General features: G+C 43.6%; 1 protein-coding gene across 1 annotated transcript in view; it reads left to right on the forward strand.

Annotated features, from left to right (window-relative positions):
- The window catches only part of LOC100742000 (transcription factor Sox-2), a 124,345-nt gene extending 122,414 nt beyond the window's left edge, over nucleotides 1–1,931 (forward strand). The window contains exon 3 of the mRNA XM_024371966.2: nucleotides 720–1,931. Within this exon, the coding sequence (XP_024227734.1) occupies nucleotides 720–798 (79 nt within the window). The 3' untranslated portion in view covers nucleotides 799–1,931. The remainder of the gene's footprint in view (nucleotides 1–719) is intronic.
- The last annotated feature ends 18,558 nt before the right edge of the window (nucleotides 1,932–20,489 follow it).

Raw genomic sequence — 20,489 nt, forward strand, 5'->3', positions numbered from 1 at the left:
GGGGCCTGGTGGAGCAGGGAGGATCCGCGGGTGGCCCCAACCCGGCTACGGGATCGTAGGCACCGTACGTGGGCTCGGAAGAAACCGAGCACGACGCTACCGGCGCATTAATAACACTGGTAGCCGGTCATATGTTAAACGTCCACCCTGTTATGCACGCCGCTACTGCCACCGTCGGTGGGTCAGATCCACGGGAGGGGCAGGAAAAAGGAAGGGGGAGAGGGCAGGATGCCGTAGGTACGTTTTACCTACAGCGACGTGCTCCTCCGCGCAACGTGGTCGCGGTGCAGATCACTTTCTACATATCTACCTGCACCCCTCTTCCGCTTTGATTCCAGCCACTTTTTTTCCATTTTCGTCGAGACTTTGACTAAAACTTTGTCATCCCTTCGCAGACCAGATATTTCGCTATGCGAAGATCGCAGGCGAAGGACGCGATAAGTCACGTTCCTCGCTTCTCATAGGAAAGCAATTTTAGAGTTCAAACATGTTGTCTCGATCCCACGTCGAAACTTCTCGTCGCGTTCGATTTTCCGATTAAATGTTGAAATATATAAATATTTCAACCCCTTTGTGTATTTAATAAATATTAATAACATCGGTTATACGTAAACTTCTCTAAAATACATCGAACTAATAAAAAGAATATAGAATCAAGCTAATATTAGGATACAGAGTAGTTGAAGTTTGCAACCGTAGATCGTGATTGTCTGTTCCAGGTACCGATACATGTGGAAGAGGTACGGGGATCAACATCCAAACATCTGTTCCTGGGATTCCTACTATTCAGAGAAATAAAAATGAAGCCAAGGATACATCCGGTGTATTCGTTCTTCAACGTTGCAGTTGATACGGATGGCCAAGGACGTCTTACGAATTAATCAAACGGTGTTTGACCATCAACGTGTGATTAGTGTCGCTATTATTGTGATCCGTCCAACGAACGAGATCGACGAACAGTTATCATTACCGGGGAATCCACGATTATCATTATCAACGGCGCGGCAAACGAGAGCTGCCGGTTGAATAATTCATACGCCACTCACGACTCGTCCGTTTCTCTTTCTCTCTTCCACTGGCTTTTTTTTTTCTTTTTCTTTTCGGTGGGTTCCGCGGCCGCAAATGAGAGAAAGTACGTACAAATGAGAGGCCCGAGACGTCGTGCCGTAGTGACTATACGCATCGTTATAAATCAACCATGTGCGAGGATAAATCGTGATGTTACCACGCTGTTTTGTCGTTCGTTCGCGTTTCCTCTCGCATTGTCTTTCCCGTTTTCCCTCGTCATTCGCGAATCTCGCCGACTATTTCGTCGAAATAACGACTCTCTCGATACGCGACGCCAAGCCAATTCCAAACAGAGACACTTAAAAAAGGAACAGACCGAGAAATTTGTTCTCGGTCATCTTTCTATGACGTTCTTTGGATTATTTAAAAGGCTGACTCGTTCTTTCGTTCATAATAAATTTTATAAGCGTGAAAGAATTGTTATCGGCACGCGTGATAAAGCGTTTCTTAAAAAGAAATCGAGAATCTCTCTGTTCGTTAAAATAAGAGTGAGGTCAGAACGTAAAAATTCGAGGGCCACGACGCGGTTAGGAAAAAAACTAGTAGCAACTGCGATCTTTCGAGAGGATGGCGTTAAAATAAATTGAAAATTGGAGAAGAAACAGGTAAAATCGGAGAGAACGTGCCTCTGACGGTTTATTTCTGTTCTACCTGCTGGCTTCTTCCCCTTTCTGACGTTTTCTCGTTAATTATTCCAAGCGTGCGCGTATGCCACTGGAATATACGCGATCGTAGATATACGCCCGCGTCTCTTGCGCAGCGTGACGCTCGTTCGTGAAACAGAGACGACTACGCGGCGGAGGAAAAATCGCGATTTTGCGTAGATTGAGACGGTTGGGTGAATAAAGTATCGGCGAAACACGCTTGGTCTTGATTTATTCTCCCCGAGATCCCTTTGGCCTCGACCATTTGCTGTAATTCCCAAGATTTTGAAGACTTTAACCGGAGGAAGGTCTTTCGAAGAGGAGAAAATATTCTCTCCAAGGTAAGTTAGTAATTCGAAGATGTCTAGCTCAGTGTCGGAACTGTCTTAGGCGTGAGCGGGTCAGAAATAATTAATAGTCACGGTCGAATCGCATTTTGGAAGAACGGTGGACATTCCTGGACCCCCCGAGCTCCTTGGATCCAGCAACATAAATAACGGAAGACGGAACCCGCGGTGGGTCCTCACGCACCAGGAGGAGTCCTTAAAATCCGACGTGCTCCTCCCTCGATTAATTGCAGTAGATCCCTCCCCGCCACGATTAACTTCGCCATATTTCCTGGCATTCCTGATACGGTGCATTCTGTTCCGATTGTGCCTCGTTCGTTTTATATTTTTTTTACTTTTATCCCTTTTTCCTTTTCTTTTCCTCTTTTTATATTTTTTTCTTTTTTTTTTTTTTGTCCAACAATCGTACATTAAACTGTGCAATAATGCAATAACAAGGAGGCAAAGGGAAAATATCACGATACAGGCTATAAATTGGATATAAAATTGATGTCAAACAGACGCAGAAACGCATGGAGCGCTCGGAGCAAATGTTATTTTTCACCTGACATTGGTAGCATTATCATAGAAGGGGGGCAGCTTCCAAGAATTGCCGGAAGTATCGTCGAATGTACCGATGTCTCGGCGTTCTTTGCAGCTGAATGGAGAGCGGAAGTCGGTAAATTTATGTCTGGAATTCGTTTACATGCACGCGCATCCGTTTGGTCGTTTCGAGCAGATAAGGAGGAAACCAGAAAGGAAGCTGTCTGCTGACAATAGGGAATTCCATAACGTTTCTCGAAATATTTATCGCGAAACAAAACAAAATATCACGTATTTTCAATTTAGAGAAGGAATCTTATTTCATCGAAATTTTTTCCAAGTAATTTTGAAAGAATTCCGATACCAACTACTCTGCCGCTTGTTCCTTAGGAATTTTTCAATATTGTCGTAACATTTCGGTGCAGCAACGAAGCGGATGAGTGCGTGGAAAGTCCATGTACCAACAGGCGGAAATAAATCGTCGGTGGTTAATAAGCTGACGCGTTGTCTTTCTGATTTATGTAGCCCGACGCCTCCTCTTCGGCCAGTAAATTGCTACACGCATATATGCGTGTACGGCCGGCGTAAACGCGTCCTGTAAGGACAACACGGCGGGGGACATGCGGAACGTGATCAGGACACCGGTATCCTGGAAGCTGTTACGTTGACACGATCCGGTTAGCATCGTAAATAACGGTAGATCGATATCTGATATAAACGTGTATACGTACCGATGACAGTTTTTGATTTAAGGAAATTCTGTCGCACCAATTAACCGTACGCCAATCGTTTATTTCTCGAGCTTCTTCGTTTCGCTGCTTTCTACTGGTTTATTAATAGTCGTTCGATTCGCCATATCTGACAGCGAAATCTATGACTCTATTTGCACGAAATTTCTCCCAATTTCGCGTACGCGTTCGATTTCGATTGTAAATACTTTAAGCGCGAACAACAGAGAGATTTTGATTATTAAAATCGATTAACAGACTGGATCGATTATCGAAACACCGATTAATGGGACATTTGGAGATGGATGTTTGTAAGAAAAATTGTAATATAAAAATAGAATGCGTTAAATTCTTGGTAAGTGTAACTTATTTTTTACTATTAGTATCTATAAAATAGTTCGAAGTAAATGATCTTCTATCGTATGAAAACCGTAGATTTGAATCTATATCGACGATTATACTTGTTAAACCAAATCTCGAAGGAAATAAGAAGAACAACCGGCCTACTCTTCGAACACACAGCGTAATCTATTTTAACCCGGCGCAGACAATCGTTAACCGTGAAATTAATAACTCTCCATATTTCACGGTTTTATCTACACATCCCCCATTTATTAGCTGTGCAAGAAGTCACGGGGTGCATCGGAGGTTAATCAACTTAACGAGTTTGTTGATGGACTACCCCGGTGGACTTCGATAAGTTCGCTAATGGCTCGCACGATGCTCCTTCGCCACGGTCAATTAAGTCTATAGAAACGTTTCCGTATCTTTGAGTCTACGGCAGACTATCTCCGAAGACTTTCCAAGGGTCTACGAAGCCCTACGTTAATTGCTTAATTGGCAGTAGCCGAGGATAAGAGTTATCGAGAAGCAACTCTGAAATCGACATCGCTAAAATTATAACAAAAGTCCACGTGTACGAAAAACAGAACTAACACGAACGAACATCGATGCTTGCTACGATCGGTTCAACGATCGACATCCGGGACGTTCTTAAACCAAGAATCCTTACCTTTAATTCTTTATTTGACAATAGCCAAAAACAAGAATTACGAGTAACCTATCCAAAAGTAGACACAGTTAGTATCGTATGAAAATTTCGTGAATACGAAACAGAGCAAACAACGAGATCCGATCGCAGTGTATCGATCGTACCATTGATATTCGAGGCCATGAGCCAGCAGACGCGGTGATCAGGCTGGTTCCTCACTGGCACCGAGTCGAAGGTGTCGATAATTGCTTAATTGACGGCGGTCGTCGATAACCATCGGCTGCGAATGGTAACTATAATAAGGTAAGACTCAGGAAATGAAGCGAGAAAGACGTAACCATGAGAACGAAAAGAAGGGATCCACGTCGTCGTATCGATGGTCCCAAAGAGACGAGGTGCGTACACGGCTGACGTGTCTTTTCTCCAGATGAACAAGGCCTCGTTGTGGAAAGGTGTCTAGAGCAAAGAACCTCGAGATCTCTTTCCTTTTCTTCCCTCTTATTCCGAGTTCCTCGTAGCCTTCTACGTCGATGTCCTTCTTCCCGTTCCTCTCCATCTGTTCTTAGTCGTCCTCCATCTACATCCTATCTCGCGTTCCTCGTCTTCCTCGTAGTCGTTATCGTTCACCTTCGTTCTTCGCCGCGCCTTCTCGTTGTATCTGGAGGGGCAACCAGAGAAGAGATATTAGAGATGCCAGATAGCTTTATTAAAGGTGAGACGATGCCAACGAGTCGGTCGCTTTGATCACACGAATTATCCTGACTCCTCCACTCCGTTCTTTGCCTCGCGACGTAACCGCGTCGTGGTCCTATTCGTTTTCTAGCTTGTTTAGTGCAGAAACGCGCCGAGTAGGCCTGATTATTTCACACTGCCTTTTCTTAAGCTTCGAGTACTCGCTTTGACTTCTTGCTTCCATTATCGATGTTCAGATAATCTCGTTATTAGATCACGCGCGTATCTACAAGCACACGGTCGAGATTTCGACACATCTTCAAGTGATCACGCATCATCCAATATAATTCATTTACATCCTCGTTCATGGGTATTGAGACACTTATCAAATGAAAATCACTTATCAAATGAAACAAAGATAAATTTAAAAAACAGTACCATTATCTTCCTCTGCTTTTTAATTCATGGAATTAACCAATATAACTACTGACCACTGACTAATATTCAATCTGCCGATAATACTGTCGACAATTTGCTGTAACAAAATGAATCCTCTTCTTTTCTTCTTCTGGTCGTTTCCCTTCTGTGATTCCAGTTACCGAGGCTCGATTTTGGATGCTCTCACAGGAGCAAACAGCCAGCGATCAGACTCGAGAACGATCAATGTAAGTGGAATACTTTCTTCGAAAATGTTCGATGATGATTTCGACAGCCTCGCAGCACCGTCAGTAACACTGAAGCGTCCTTAAACCGAGAACGATCCACTCGAGCGTCTAAACACTTAAATCGTTTTTTGCCACTCGGAGCGTTCCTAATTTAATCGGAGGCGTGTCCGGAGATCTGATCGTGGTATTTATGTCCACGCACCATTGTCCGCGCGTCATCGCCATTACGGATATCGCCTATAACGTTCACCTCACGTTCATGTCCGTCTGGGTGTCAGAATCCTCGACGAAATTAGATCCGCTCCGTTTCACGTGTTTTCGTCCTCCTTCCCAGCCGCGGTTAATTATGCCACGTTATCGCACCAAACCTGTTCACCTGATACGTAATCCTGCTTTCGTCTAATATTATCAGTCGCACGCTAGATCCTACAAAGTCGCGATTGAAACTCTTCGCGGAGCTCAAAGTCGCATGGGATAGATTAACGAGTCCAGTAGACTTCGATATGGTCTATCTGTTTGCATATCGTTCGCAAACATGTTCGTGAAATACAGTTTTCCGAGTTCGTTAACAGCAATATAGACATACGCGTAAATTGAGAAATTTTCTGAAAGAAGAATCCGTAAGAGAAAACGATAAAACGAGTGGTTTTTAATTTTAATATAAATACTATCGTTCGAATGGATAATCGAAGACTACAGAAAAAAAACGTAATAAGTACGTATCACTTTGCGACTGAAGGAGAAATATTTTGACAGAAACTAGCCAGAAATGAAAAGAGGAAGAAATGGAAAAAATACGATCGACGTTTAATCAACGTTTCGTAGAAGCAAACAAAGATACAACAGTGGAGACATAATATTTCCAAAATTACATTTCGCGCTTTCCTTAACTCCTTTGCTTTTCGTTCTCAACTTCCTAATCTTTTTTCTCGATCCCCTTTCCACCTCCTCTACGACCGCGTTTCCATCCCTTGTCTTCTCGACGATGCCGCGCACCGATCGTTTCGTGGCTCGAATTGTGCTGCCTCGCCTCGCAGTCTGACAGCCGGCACGTCATTACACGATGACTCGACGATCGTGAGATACGTCGAGAAACAGAGACCATGCGCGAAGAAAGAGAAAGATCGACCGGGAAAGGAAGGAGGAGAGCGGATGATAGGTATGGCATGCACGAAGTTCGGTTCCTTCGAGACTGCAGAGGAGAAGGAACTCGAAAAACGCACGTCGTAAGCGTGATACCTGAGGAGCGTTCAGGAAGAGCGCCCTTTACAGCGTTCGTGTGTCAATAAGATTATCGCGCAATTAATGCACGATCACGAGACGAAGGGACACAATTAATGTCCCTTGCAGCGAAGTACGCTCTTTTTCTTCGACTTTCTTTCGTGTCGTTCGATGACATCGATGTTTTGACGTCTTATTAACCAGCCCTTTTAAAACGTTCCTGATCATCGCGTAAACGTATTTTACTACGGTAGAACGGTAGGACAGCGAGGGTAGAAAAATCGTTAACTAAGACGTTAGAAACGCAGATCGAATTAAAGGGAAGCCGACCATTTCACCGACCCAACTTGAGATATCCTCTGGTATTCTTAAATTACATAGATTTTACAGCGAAATTGTTAATATTTGGAAACTTCGTACCTTCGTCATCATATAAAATATCAAGTCAAATGATATTTCCATACTCAAGTTTTTCGAATTTTAATTTTATGTTAATTTATCAAGCGTGTCCCCAGCTTTGTCTTTGTTTTCCAATAAAGGTAATTATTTTACGAACCGATATGAAACACGCGCTAATGCAATTTCTTTACATAAAAATGAAAAAGGATAGTTAGACGTGTAATTCGAAGCGTCCAAAGAATTTTATTTCGTTTACGAGAGGCAGTGTACAAGTGATCTTGCGAAGTCATCGGCTACCTGGCTGAAACTTCGCACGGAGCCAGCCACGAGGTGCGAAGCAGGTAAGCCAATCAAAACATCTTATTAGGAAAACAAAATGAGAAGAGGCAAAGGATAAGAAATATCCACGACGTAACCTCCTGTTATTCGAAAGGATTTTCTATGAATAAATCGTCGAATATATTGAAAAAAAGCTTCAATTGCGAAAGTGCTGTTCGAGTAACAGGCAGAAGGGAAACTTTGTGATTTCGTGTTTTCCTCCAGACATTTTCCAATGATAATTACGAGTCGGAGTAATCAACGATCAACGCTTCTCAAAGTTCTTTCTCCGCGTTGAGGAGCAGACGTGGCTGACATGGAAACTTGGCGAATGATAGCGAAAACTGCTGAGACCTGTTAATCGACGAAACTTTGAGGAACTGCAGAAACTGCGACGAAGAGCATCAGAAGATAAGACAGCTGGACATTTTCGTGAATTAATTACATCGCTGATGAGAACCCGATGCCCTCTAGGTATTAATCATTGACGCTTCGTCTTATCGCCTGTTTCTTCAGACGCGTGCGCTTTTAAATAAAAAAGACGAGAGAAGAAAAGAAGAAAAGGCGAATATAGTCGTTGTAAAATCTTCTTTAGAAAGTTTCACCGATATAAGTTCCTGCTTGGGCGTGTCGTAATTTACAGCCAGCGTTATCGATACCCGTGACTTGTACGTTAATTCCTGGACGTAGGAACTGGGAAAAATTTCGCGAAAGATACGAGTTAAATCCTTGAAAGTTCTGGAAAGTTTGCGAACTGCCCTCGGGACGATCGAAGCGAGAGGAATCATACGAAAAACCAGCAGCGTGGAATGTTGAAAAATAACGAAAATGGAGTCGCGTGGGAAACGGGACGAGGAACAGAGCTGAAAGATCCTGAAACGATCCGGGAAGAGAACATCTGTGAAAGAAGCTGGAAGAGGAAGAAGGAAGAAGAGTGGTGGCAGAGGCCGTGTTACTCGATGAAACTGGAGGCAGTTTGCTACATCCAGCAGGTTCGTATTTTCTCTCTTCTTGCGAACGTTACTAATTAATTACTGTGATTAATCAGAAAAGTTCGTAATTAGAAAGTTTCTTGGCGAAATTAAAATGGCGGGGAGTGACGGAGCGAATAGTCTCGAGCTGCTTGCTGCTCTGCCCTCCGGGCTGCCGTGGTCCAAGACCAACATCGCGAGAGTTTCCAATAAACTCATTAATTAAGGTGGATCGCCTCGCAGCGTTCGCAAGGAAAAGGGCGAGGATGTGGAACATGATAAAAAGGATCGGGGATCGGTTCGCAATGGATGTCTCGAGCTTGTTCGCGTTCGCCAACGACTCTGTTTATTTTTAACAACTTTGCTCTAGACTCGAGTACTCTACGAACTTTCTTCCATGTTATCATTATTCTTATTAAAGGCATCGAGACTAAGAACGATGTTCCGTTCCGCAAACACCTTTGTAATTACCTATTTTTTCATCGTATATTAATAATAATATAAATAATAGCAACAATACTAATTACATCAGTAACATCCTTTGGTAGAGTTAATTAGATATAAATACCAAGAAAGCAGAATTAAATTACTATATGCATTTAATGCGGAATTAGTATCGAGCCATAGCTCAAAGGACGTATCCTACGATTTTCGTTTGATTTTTTAAGCAAAATGATAAACTGCCAAGAAAATGTAGCAGATGACAGAAGGAATAATTGGAGTAATATTACAATAATTTTGAGGAACGAGCAGTGACGAAATAGGGACGGAAAGGGTAACTAATGATCGATCTAGCTTGGCAGAAAAATTCTTTCGAAGCTTCAGAATTTTGTTAAAAACGACTCGAACTCGAACATATATCGTCGCAACGACCGCATATTCTTTGTTCGTTTATTTATTTACTCACGTGTGAAAGGATGTCGTGGTTAAACAGAAGCGTTCTCGTGACACGCGAGAGTCTCCACCTCGGTCATTGCTTTTGCACCGGCAGAGAATTCGGTGGTTAAACGTAGTCACGCGATTTTCAGCCCTTGGCGACGTTCGAACCGCTTAGATGAACCGGATGTTAATTCAAAAGTTTCTTCAATAAATTAGAAAGAAAAAGGAAAAATCAATTAACAATTGCAACGAGTGTAAAAGAGATACCGAAGAGCAGAACGGTTAACTCGTCCTAATTAGTCGTTCTATAGCGTTTCGAAATTCACCTTTTATTTTCTCCATGATCCGCGTTAAAATCTCTGCGCTCTGTTCACCATCGACTTTATCAAAAATGTTTGAATAGACGAATTTGAAAGTTAGCGTAGGCGGATACAAAGAGTGGAAATGCAAATGCAGCTTGTCACCGTGCAACAGGCCAGTTGGCTGCCTCTGATAGCTCGTATCGTTCTGACCAGCCAAGTCGGCTCCCATTCTTTTCCTTCTGTCGCGTCATTTTCCCAGGATTTTCAGCCGTTGCGCGTTACAACGCGCGTTTCATTAAATAATATCATAAACGACATGAAAACAAGTCTCTTTCGATTAAAAAAAATGTACGCGTCTACCATCGATCCAGTAACATCGATATTAGAAAACGATCAACATAGATAGACTTCTAATGTTATTTTCCTGTAGTTTTCAGATTAATAAAATACAAAATAGAGAAGATAGAAGTAAGTGAGAATTTTAGTGAAACGTAGTTTATCATACGTTATCTTCATCACGAGTCGAAGAAGATCAAGTGGAGCGTGCAAGATTGATCTTTCGATTAGCTTTTGCATTGACAGATCGGTTTCGTGGAGGCTGTTGGATCATTTTTTAAGTTGATCCTGGCGACCATGCGGGAGGGTGCAATGAAATCACGTCGCACCCCTAGAGGGACATACGAACGGAGTTGTCTCTCGATCCACCCTTCATCGCTGCCACCCTTCTGACCGCAGATTGAAATTCTTAGGCTCTCCACCGACCGCGACTAGGGTCCAAACGAACTCGTTTATCCTTCGAGATTTCGTTATTTAGCATCGCGAATCCACCAGCCGTGGCTGGACGCTAATACCATTTGACTTGGTTTGTACTCACCCCGTTACAAGACTAATTAAATTTTTCGCATGCAATCACGGACAAATAAAGTATATACAGAGTCCTCCACTTCGATTCTCTAATAATAATAGCGAGGGAACCTGTTGTATCGTTCAGCGTGTTGTATGAATTTTCAGATAGATCAATGGACGAAGAGCACAGAGGAAAAAGTCCATTTTTCGCAAGTCCATTTTTCTTAATTTCTTGATTTCGAACAACCAAAGATAAGATTCGCAAATACAAGTTTCTCGAAAGAAGGGTAAATATTATTTTCTTATAGATGCTCGTCTATTTGAAACGACGATAAAGTAACCATAGAAGACTATGCAAGCAAATCACTATGACAAGTTGCCTAATGAAAACAACTTAATCGGAAACCGGATTTTCAGAGACGATGAAACTTACAGGCGGCTAACTTTAGCAGATGAAAGGTGTAGATTAAGAAAGTCGTATTTTTACGACGAAAATACCTTCGACGAAGCAAGGAAGATCGAAAAACGAAAGAAAGAGTGACATTTTCGAAGGCAACAATGTCGCGCGAGCGGAAAAGAGATTCGGTCACTTTCCTTCCATTTTGCTTCTCCCGATTGCATCGTTACTTTTGTTCGCTGTACACGTTGTTGCGCGAATGATTTGCGGGGCCACCGGCGCGTTTTAATTTTGGGATATTGGTAGCATTAAGCCCGTGAATACGCCTGATAGTCGGTCTCTGGTACGCGCTCCTCTCATCCACAGGGTGTGTACGAAATATGCTTTCACGGAAGCCACGCAAGTTCGCGGAAAACCCGAATGAACGTCAGATTAAAACTGTCGCGGAAAGCGTTTGCTGCTCTACACCTTTCTCATCGCGGGAAGCATTTGTAGCCGCTTTGTGTTCACGGGTTTGTGAAACGCGAATGAATTCACATTGCCATTGTGTTTTCCATTAAAGCAGTCTGGCCAAGAAATGGAATCAAGACGACTTCTGCAAATAGAAAGTATAATAAGACGCTTGATATTAATATTCTAGAAAATGAGAAGGAAATTTTACGCACGTTCGTTCGATGGACGTTACAGGTTTTCTAGACACCCCGTGTATAGATTATAGTAGGTCGTAGTTCGGGAACGTATCTGCCCCTTGTGCGACGAGATTTCATTCGGGGCTTGGGCTGAGATCTTTTAATTTGAGGCCAAATTCCTCTCGAGGATGAAATGCGGGGAGCCGCCGAAGTGGTCGTATTGCAAGAAGGGTGGCACGTCTGATGGTTGTTTGCTACCCAACCCCGTGCACCGTTCGAATTCTAAAACACCCCTGTTTATGGGAGCTTTCTTCGTCGATACCGCTGGTTTTGATCTCGTTCAAGCTTTTCCTCTTCGGATCTATGTCGTACGTACTTCCAGGCGACCATTTTCGTTGTTCTCGACCGACAGTGGACGACACAAATCGCTATGGAGGTTGAAAATTGTTACGTCATGATAATATAGGTGCTGCTGGGTGTAAGTCAATTAATGAAACACCTTAGTTTAACGTAAGTAATATTAGTTTGCACAACTGATACTTTTTTAATCTTTAGGAGAGTGACAAAAGCACATATTTTAAATCAAACGAAGAGGCAATTCTAATGCGAAATTGGCTAAAAACGTATCCAATTTTAAAATTATCATTCTGCAAAAAGCAAATAATGTAGTTTGTCGTGTTTTTTTACCTATGATCTGCATTTCGGATTCTGAATATTTTTATTTCTATTACGTCGATTTTCAGCTCGCTGTATCTGTATATATTTCTGTTACGCCAATTAAAAGCAACGCTTCAACTACAGAACACACGGGTGTTACGTGTTAAAATACAGAAATTACAAATATCGGGGTAGAAACTACCGAGAGACCAGTGCGAGCGTCGGTGTCCTTAAAATAAGTATCGATAAACATCGCGGTAAAATAGAAAGTAAAATCCTTGCGACCGCATTCCTGGAGGCCTGGTGCGAGCAGAGGAAAGAAAAATATGAGAAGAGGTCCTCATAGGTGGCCCCGTGGCCTCACACTTTGCCAGCATCGCCTACGACTTCGCTTACACTCCTGCAGGTGCGTTAAGACTCGTAATATATTGCGCCAAGCCAGCCGCTTTTTGGCATAATGAAATAACGAACACTTTGTATTCTTCCATTTCGTTTCTCGTCCCGATCTTAACGACGCAAAGTTAATAAGACTCTGACCAACTTTCGACCAACGCAACTTGTACGATGGAATTCGGGAATTCTAATGAAAAGCACAGTTTAAAGACGAAAACTGGTAGTCGAGTGAGAAGATATTACAGCTATAGAAGGGTTAAAATGTGATGCAAAGACAATATAAGCGTGGGCTACTTCTTACAGTATTCAAATAGGGTTACTCGAGTCGGTGGGATATTTGGGTTAAGCAACAAGCAATTTATAATTCGTCAAATTCACTTATGGACAATTGTTGTGCGATCTACCTTTCGAAAATATATTCGAATCGACAATCATAGCTTTTTCTCAGGATACTACTTCTACTCGTCAAAAGCTAAGAAGCTATTTGCATAGACGCTATCACTTTGAAATTATCGTTCACCATCGAAGAGAATCCGCGATTTTTTCTCACAATTTTCTTACGCAACACTGAAAGATACGAAAATGCACATAACGTAGAGAATATGCAAAATATATAAAATATTCAAATAATAATCGCACGCGAAATTGAAAGTCGAATTTTAAGACGAGCCGACTCAAACAACTTTAGCATACGTTGGTCTGGAAAGAAAAGACACGCGAAATATTGCACGTGTCATCGTCGAATAAAGTTTCGACACCGACTACTGGTTTCAAACAAAGATCCTTCGCTGCGAATTTGTAGACAGAGGCGGCTCGCTAAAAAAAGATGACTGCTCATTCTCGAACGGTTGAATGCATATTATGTTCGTACGTCGTGCTTTTCGCGCGATTTTCTTCCCATCTATCCGCGAGCTCTACCTTCTCTTTTTATTTCCGCTACTACAAGACCAATTCGTTGAGTAAACTTTTCTTTCGTCGCAGAAGTGAATGTGCTTTCGTGTAATCAACGAGGTGAAATTTATCGAGCAACATCACAAGATAATTCACGCCCCACATTCCAGCCCTGCGGGATAAAAAAGAAGAGGATGGGAGGTCCTCTTAATTATGTTCCTGGTTAAACGACCGGTTGGTTACGCCCCGTTCGAGATACTCGGACTCACATGCCGATTTACCAGAAACATTTAGCAACTTTGGCACTGCTCTTAACAAACGTAACCATTTCGATTCTAGTTCTAAGTAAAACCTCGATTATGCGAAGTAACCGTAACGCACCTTTTTTTGGGTAATTGAATTTCTCGGATAATCGAATAATTTTACTTTCGTATAAAACGAGATCATTTACCTTGAAATACTTAAAAAACAGTTACGGCGATACGCGAATACTTCTTAAACGTTTCAATATAATTTTCAGACGATTATTCAAGTTCAGCTAATTTTTTGTAGATCTTCCGAACTTTATGAACAATGCGCGCAATAGCGACGTACGAGTGGCCAAAGCGGACAAATTTTGCGGAATTTCATAACTCGAGGTCTCGTGCTCGAATGTTTGCTCCAGATGGGAGGAGGCACTGATGTTTTCAAGATCTAATATAACGCGTATGCATTAATTTTCTCGTCACGTTAAGCAGAGAATGCATAAGTAAAGAGCTTATGGAGCTCGCCCACACGCCGCCCACCGAAACCCATGTAAAAGTCAAGCACTCTACACACGTTATGGGTGTTAAGTGGTTCGTCAATTGATACCGAATAACAGATGCTACTTGTGTTCTTTTCTGAAAATACTGCCAGACAAACCCTTCGAGATATTTAATATTGTAACGATATTACAATGACGCCGGTATATACATAACTCTTTTTTCTTTTTGAAATGCACGATCGTATCGAAAAATATACGTATAAAGAGGAACGAATCGAATCAGAAGCACGGTATCAACACGCAGCACGCTTTATCTCCCTGTCGTTGAAGAACCTATTTGGTGGACAGCCGAAGCAATAACGTAAATCCTAATGGAAATGCAAAGATTAATTAAGAATCCCATTCTGCTGTGTCCCCATGTGGGCGTCCCTAGGGAAGATCATCGGTTCGTCATTTTCTCTGTCTCCCTCTGTTTCCCCCTTGCCCCTGTCAAGCATTTAGGGTGAATTCACCTACTCTTTTTGTCGATGTCGAGCCGCGAATGACTACCAGCCAGCGATAATGAAAACCATTAGCTCTCCCTATAACGAGTCGTTCGAATACGATCTGTATTCTCTTAATTTTTCTCATTGAAAAAAAACAAGCGTTTCTCTTCTGCGATAGCAAGACGAGTGAGCGGGACAAAGATCTCCTTCGTGAGGAATTCACGAAATAAAACGGGACGTTCGACCGAAAATAAAAAAGCCTTTCTTCGTCGCATTTATCGCGGTCGCGTTAATCATGCCGTTAATTAAGCGGAGGAAACAATGTGTGCGACACGAGTGGCGTATCGTCGTAAATTACGACGTAACCAATTGCATCGTAATAATAAACGTAAGCAACGAGCGTCAAAGTGCAAGGAGCCTTGCAGCCCCGAAAATCTCGACAGAGAAAGGGTGTCGTACCGTCGAGATATCGCGATTCTCCACGTAATGAACGAGGGGGAGCTGAACGTGCGTGTATGCGTACACACGAGAACATCCTGCGACACGCGCTCCGCGTCAAAGGAAGCTGGAGAGCAGCCGGTCACCGACACAATGCGTGTCTCCTGGGACACGCTTATCTGAAATTACAACGTTACATACCTGCCCCTGGCTCCTAGACCCGCTAGAAACCCGCAAGCTTCTAGAACGATTACTCGGGATGCGTGAATCCGTTCAACGAAAAAGCCTTTGTGACGGGGACACGCGCTCTCCTACCGTTTAATCTTCTTCTGAATGTAGAACGCGCTGAAACGAAAATGAAACATATTTATTTAAGAAGATTTTTAAGGGAAGAAGGAACGTGTACCGTAGAAAATCGATCTTTAGACGACAGGAAAATTCTAGGAAATTATAGCGGGGAATTTAAATTACAATAAGAGATAGGTGGCAAACGCGATGATCGAAAATTTTTCTACTAAGAAACATTTGGAAAGGTGATCAAATACATCGTGGAACATCGATCTTTCGATGATACGAAAATTCTAGCGAATTACCGAGATTGTAGCGTCAGAATGCACGAATCTGTCACTCAAGTTTCCTATTAATCGACTAATTTTAATCTTCTCTCAGATACGAGACAAACGAATTTTTTTAGTAGAAAATCTTGCAAAAGTAACGTCGGGAAGGAATTATAAAATGTGGATTTTCGGAAGTGATGAAAATTCTGATGGATTATCAAAGTTCCAGGAAATTCACGATATGATAATGAATGGCGAACGTGACGAATAAATTTTAGCAAAAATTTAGGTGACGCGCGGTGAGAGTCGGGATAGATTTTTTAGCATAGTTCACCACCGTCTCTGGTGGTGAAATAAAACGATTAAATACGTCGCACAGTGGCTCGGTTCACTTAAATCGCGTTCGTTTCCCGCGCGTGTTTCGCACCGTGAAACTCATTAAACGATCTCTCTGGCCGCCATGTTTGCATATTCAAGCGGTCCCGCTGAATGGTGTCGTCTCGCGTCCTTTTTATGCGCTTTTCCACATAATTTGTCAGCGGATGCGCAACGACTGTGTCCCTACCGTAGCAGTCGCGAATCGTCCGTGGAAAAATGTTAGGAAAATCAAAAGAACCACGCTTTTCAAAGTTTCTTCGTCGTTCGCCGGTGTAATCTCCGCGTTCCTGACCATTTTTCAAGCTCCCCCGGATGTTCCTCGTCTTTTCCAACCAGCTCCCTTGAATACCATCTTTAAGACACTTGCCTTCCTCATTAAATGCTCCGACACTCGTCGGCCGCGAGCAGAACCACGTTTTCACAGTGCGACTGGACCGTTTTGCAACGACGGGAGGATATCCCTTAACCAGAAGTCTAGGTCCTTGAGAGATTTCTTCGCGTTAACGACTCGTTCGCGAAGGAGACGCGGCTGCAAGCAGCTTCAGGCCGGGAAAGAAAAAAAAATAAAAGCCTGAACTCATCCTCGTGGCGAACGCGTTAATATCGAGCCTTGTTAACGCGATAATTAACCCGTGACCGGTGACGCGGCACCAAGTGTCACCGAGTAATTAAATCGCAGCAATTTACAAGATGTAGCGTGGAATTGCCGTTCCGGCTGCCTTTTTCTCTCTTTCTGTTGCTCGAGCGAAGCGCGATGTAACGAAAAGTGGCTGCGGGAAGGAGACGAAAGTACCGGTAATAAGCGGTGGATCGATAAGAAGCGACGTAACACTCTCGCAGAAACGAGTAGCACAGGCCACTATTCTTCTTCGCGCGTTCTAATTGGGAATTAATCAATTTCCGATTGCAAAGTATGTTTGATAGGCTAATTGAATCGGCTGTCGGTCGCACCCGCTGAGTTATTAACGCCGTTTAACCATCGAACAAAGTGAAACGCTGGCAGGAAAGAGACAGCTAAGAAATTCTGAGGTAACAACTTTCTAGATACCGACTGACCCTTTTTCTCAGCTCGAAAGGAACCGAATTCTTCGTTCTCTGTCCCTCTGTCGCTGGCGCGCACTCACCAACGAGAAACCATTATGCAAATGAAGAAGCACCTTTTCGAGAAAAGAATGCACGCGAAAGATGGAACGAGAGAAGAGAAACCGAGAGGGTTCGTCGAGGTTTATTTATATTCAAGCTGATTTCCAATTATCGAAGATACGAAGGAACGAGAGCACTGCCGGCAGCGTACGAACGAGAGGGACACGGGGAAGGTGCGTGATCAGGATTCATCTTTGCTGCTCGCATGTCCTGTCGCAGTTTGCTCTCTTGCCTTCTGTTCCTCTTTCGCGCTTGGATCAGTAGCTTCGGCTCGTCTTCTGGCTTTCTTCGTCGTCGCTTTGCCTTCCACTCTTCTCGTGCTAACGTCCGCCGGCTCCCCCACGAATATTTCGTAAAAAGGACGCGGCCGAACACGAGAAAAAACGGAAACGGTCGACGATGAACTCTTTCTCCGTCACGCGCGGATGAAAATTATCCTGCCTTTCAGTGACCGTTGATTTTTACCCGGCCATTAAAACGTTCGATAAGTCGGTCCTTTTTCCTTTTTTTCAACCATCTCCAGCCTTTTTTCTCTGCCGTCCAAGGTTTTACGCCGTATGCCCGATCGAGTCCACTCGAACGAATTCGATCGTGTTTCCACCCCGCGTTTTGACGATCGAAGAATGAAGCGAATCCGAGGTTTCGCTTCGCCAAGGAAAATAATTTTACTCAATTTCGTCTTCTCCGAATATTGGTCCTTCGAATAAGAGGGCAGCGCTCCCTGACAATTCTCCGAAGTAAACTGAAACGTTGGCGCCTCTTAACTTCGTTTTGACCAATTGTTACGGCGAGTAGCAAAGATTTACCCCGTCATCCCTTGGTGGATAAACGAGGCGCGTATCCCCGTAAAAGTAACGCCCCTCCCTGGAATACACACATACACACACACGCGCGCGCGCGCGGAAATACCTACAACAACCTGCTGGTCGTTCGAGTGAAAAGACCGCGTCGAGAGCCGCGGCGTTATTATCATACCTTCCCTTTTAATAGGAAACTTCGCGGACGGTTGGAAGGCTCGCTGAAGGGTGAAAGGGGTAAGCGATGCTCCCGGGGAAAGAAGCGAACCGCACAGCCATGCTGGAGAGAGATAAAAAATGCAAGACAACCGAACGAGCCCGATTCGAAGAAGCGAGATAGATTTCCGAGTAACGGATGGAGAAAGATAAGGAAAGATGAAGGAAGATAGAGAGGAACGAGGACTCTCTCGCGATTAATGAGCGGTGTTTGTTGTTAATTGCTGCCGCCATTAGGTTGGCATCTCCTCGCGAGTTTCCACCACCCCTAGCCTTCCTCTTCCTCTCTACGTCCCTGTCTCTCCTTTCTTTTTTCTATCTTCCCATCTTCTTCTCCTCGCCCTGTCACCCAGAGATAGTACATGGGAGCACGGTTATATAATAAATAGATATATACATATACACACATATACACGCGCAGATGCGATACTCTCTGTCCGTGCGTGTTCACGAATACCTCTGTACCGTCGTGGATCGGTACATAATGCCATCTACCTATATACATTTTTCCTTCTGTTTATATAGACTGCAAAGAGAGACAGACACATAGAAGCGTGCACACCTAAAACTCGCGGAGCTAAACCTACCACCGAGTCACCCTCCAGCGGCTCCTCGAAAGCGGAGCGCGCATGTTAATGATCGCCCGCCACGGCCTTTATCTTTTCCACCTCATTTGCGCGCCACGAGTGGGACCAGGGAGTTTGCGACTCGCTAGAAATAAGAGAGAGAGAGAGAGAGAGAGAGAGAGAATGAGAGAGAAGCAGGGAAAGGGGAAAGAAACGACGACGACTTCATCCCCCAACCACGCCGTTAAAATATTTGCTCGCACGAAGATCCGCGTGGCTGTGCCGAGAAAAGGTGTACGTGTATCGCGCGAGAAGTTCAGCTGGAGATGAGACTCGTCCCCTCCGCCGCCAACCTCCCATTTTTTTTGACTTCATCCCCTTTTTTCCGCCCGGCCACCAACCACCGGCGTTAGACTGAAGAGGGACTTGAACGAGAATCTTCTTACAGGTACGATTCGCGCTCGTGTGGGTGAGTGCGAGAGGGTTGCGCGGTACACGGCTAGCTTTCTTCTGTTTCCTCTCTCTTTCTCGCCTGTCTCTTTCTACGACCTATTCTTCCTTGTCCCGTGCGTTCCCTTCTTTCGTACCTTTCATCGGACGCCACGCGGTTTTCCACTTCTTGCTTGGACGATGGCGCGATTTACGGAGAAATTAAGACGCGAGACCGACTAACGCGTGCTCGGGTTGCTTCCACGACTTTTACACCCGCCTTATTCCAACGCCGTGTTTTCCACAAATTTAGTTATTATTTCACTTTGCAGCCTTATGTTATAGAAGAAGCGTGACATCTCCCGTAATTTCAAACGATACATTTTATTAGTTACGTAGTTTTTGATCTGAAAGAGGTATCGATGGTATTCCTAAGAAGAAAATTGAGCAGACAAAGAGTGGGTGCAGGATAAAAGCATTATTAAGAACGACGGCGGCAACAGCTCGTAGCAACTTTCTCCTTCAACAACTAATGTGATAATTACTCAAGCGGAAGTAATAAAATTAATCTCGGTACCGCCTCGCCGCGTTTCCACCCTCTCTTTTCCCTCCCGGCAACCCCGCGACTCCTTTTAACCCGCCGTTGAATTTTGGTGGCGCAGGATGGCTCTGCCCTCTTATAAATCAAAGCCAGTTTAGCTTTTAATAATTCGACGGAGGGGATGGCAGACCGGATAATATACGCCCCAACTTCTTCCTTTATTCTCGGCCAAGAAGAGTATCCCGTTAATATCTGCGGTGACAGTAATTCGTTTCGCGTTTTCGCGGGAAAAGCAAGAAAGAATATAGCAAAACAAGGTGCTACTTGAGCCATCGAACTTTCGACATCTTCAACTTTACGCAGAATAACGAAACTTCGTTGTATATTACGAGACACCGGCAATTTCTTTCATGTAATAACGCAAGAATGACAAAATATCATAATCCCGCAGGGAAACATATCGAGAACTAGGAAACAATTCGTATAATTCTAAGGTTTGACGCACATCTACACTCGTCGAGGAAGAAAGATGTCTTTATACTTTACAACGTGCCATGATTACAACATAGTAGTATAGGAATTATAACCACAGGTGTCTAGTTATTTATTATTGTCTTACGGTATTTTCTACTAATCCGTTCTTTGTATTTCTCG

This window comes from Bombus impatiens, unplaced genomic scaffold, assembly GCF_000188095.3.
Source record: "Bombus impatiens unplaced genomic scaffold, BIMP_2.2 scf_2222, whole genome shotgun sequence".
NCBI classification, from domain to species: Eukaryota; Metazoa; Arthropoda; class Insecta; order Hymenoptera; family Apidae; genus Bombus; species Bombus impatiens.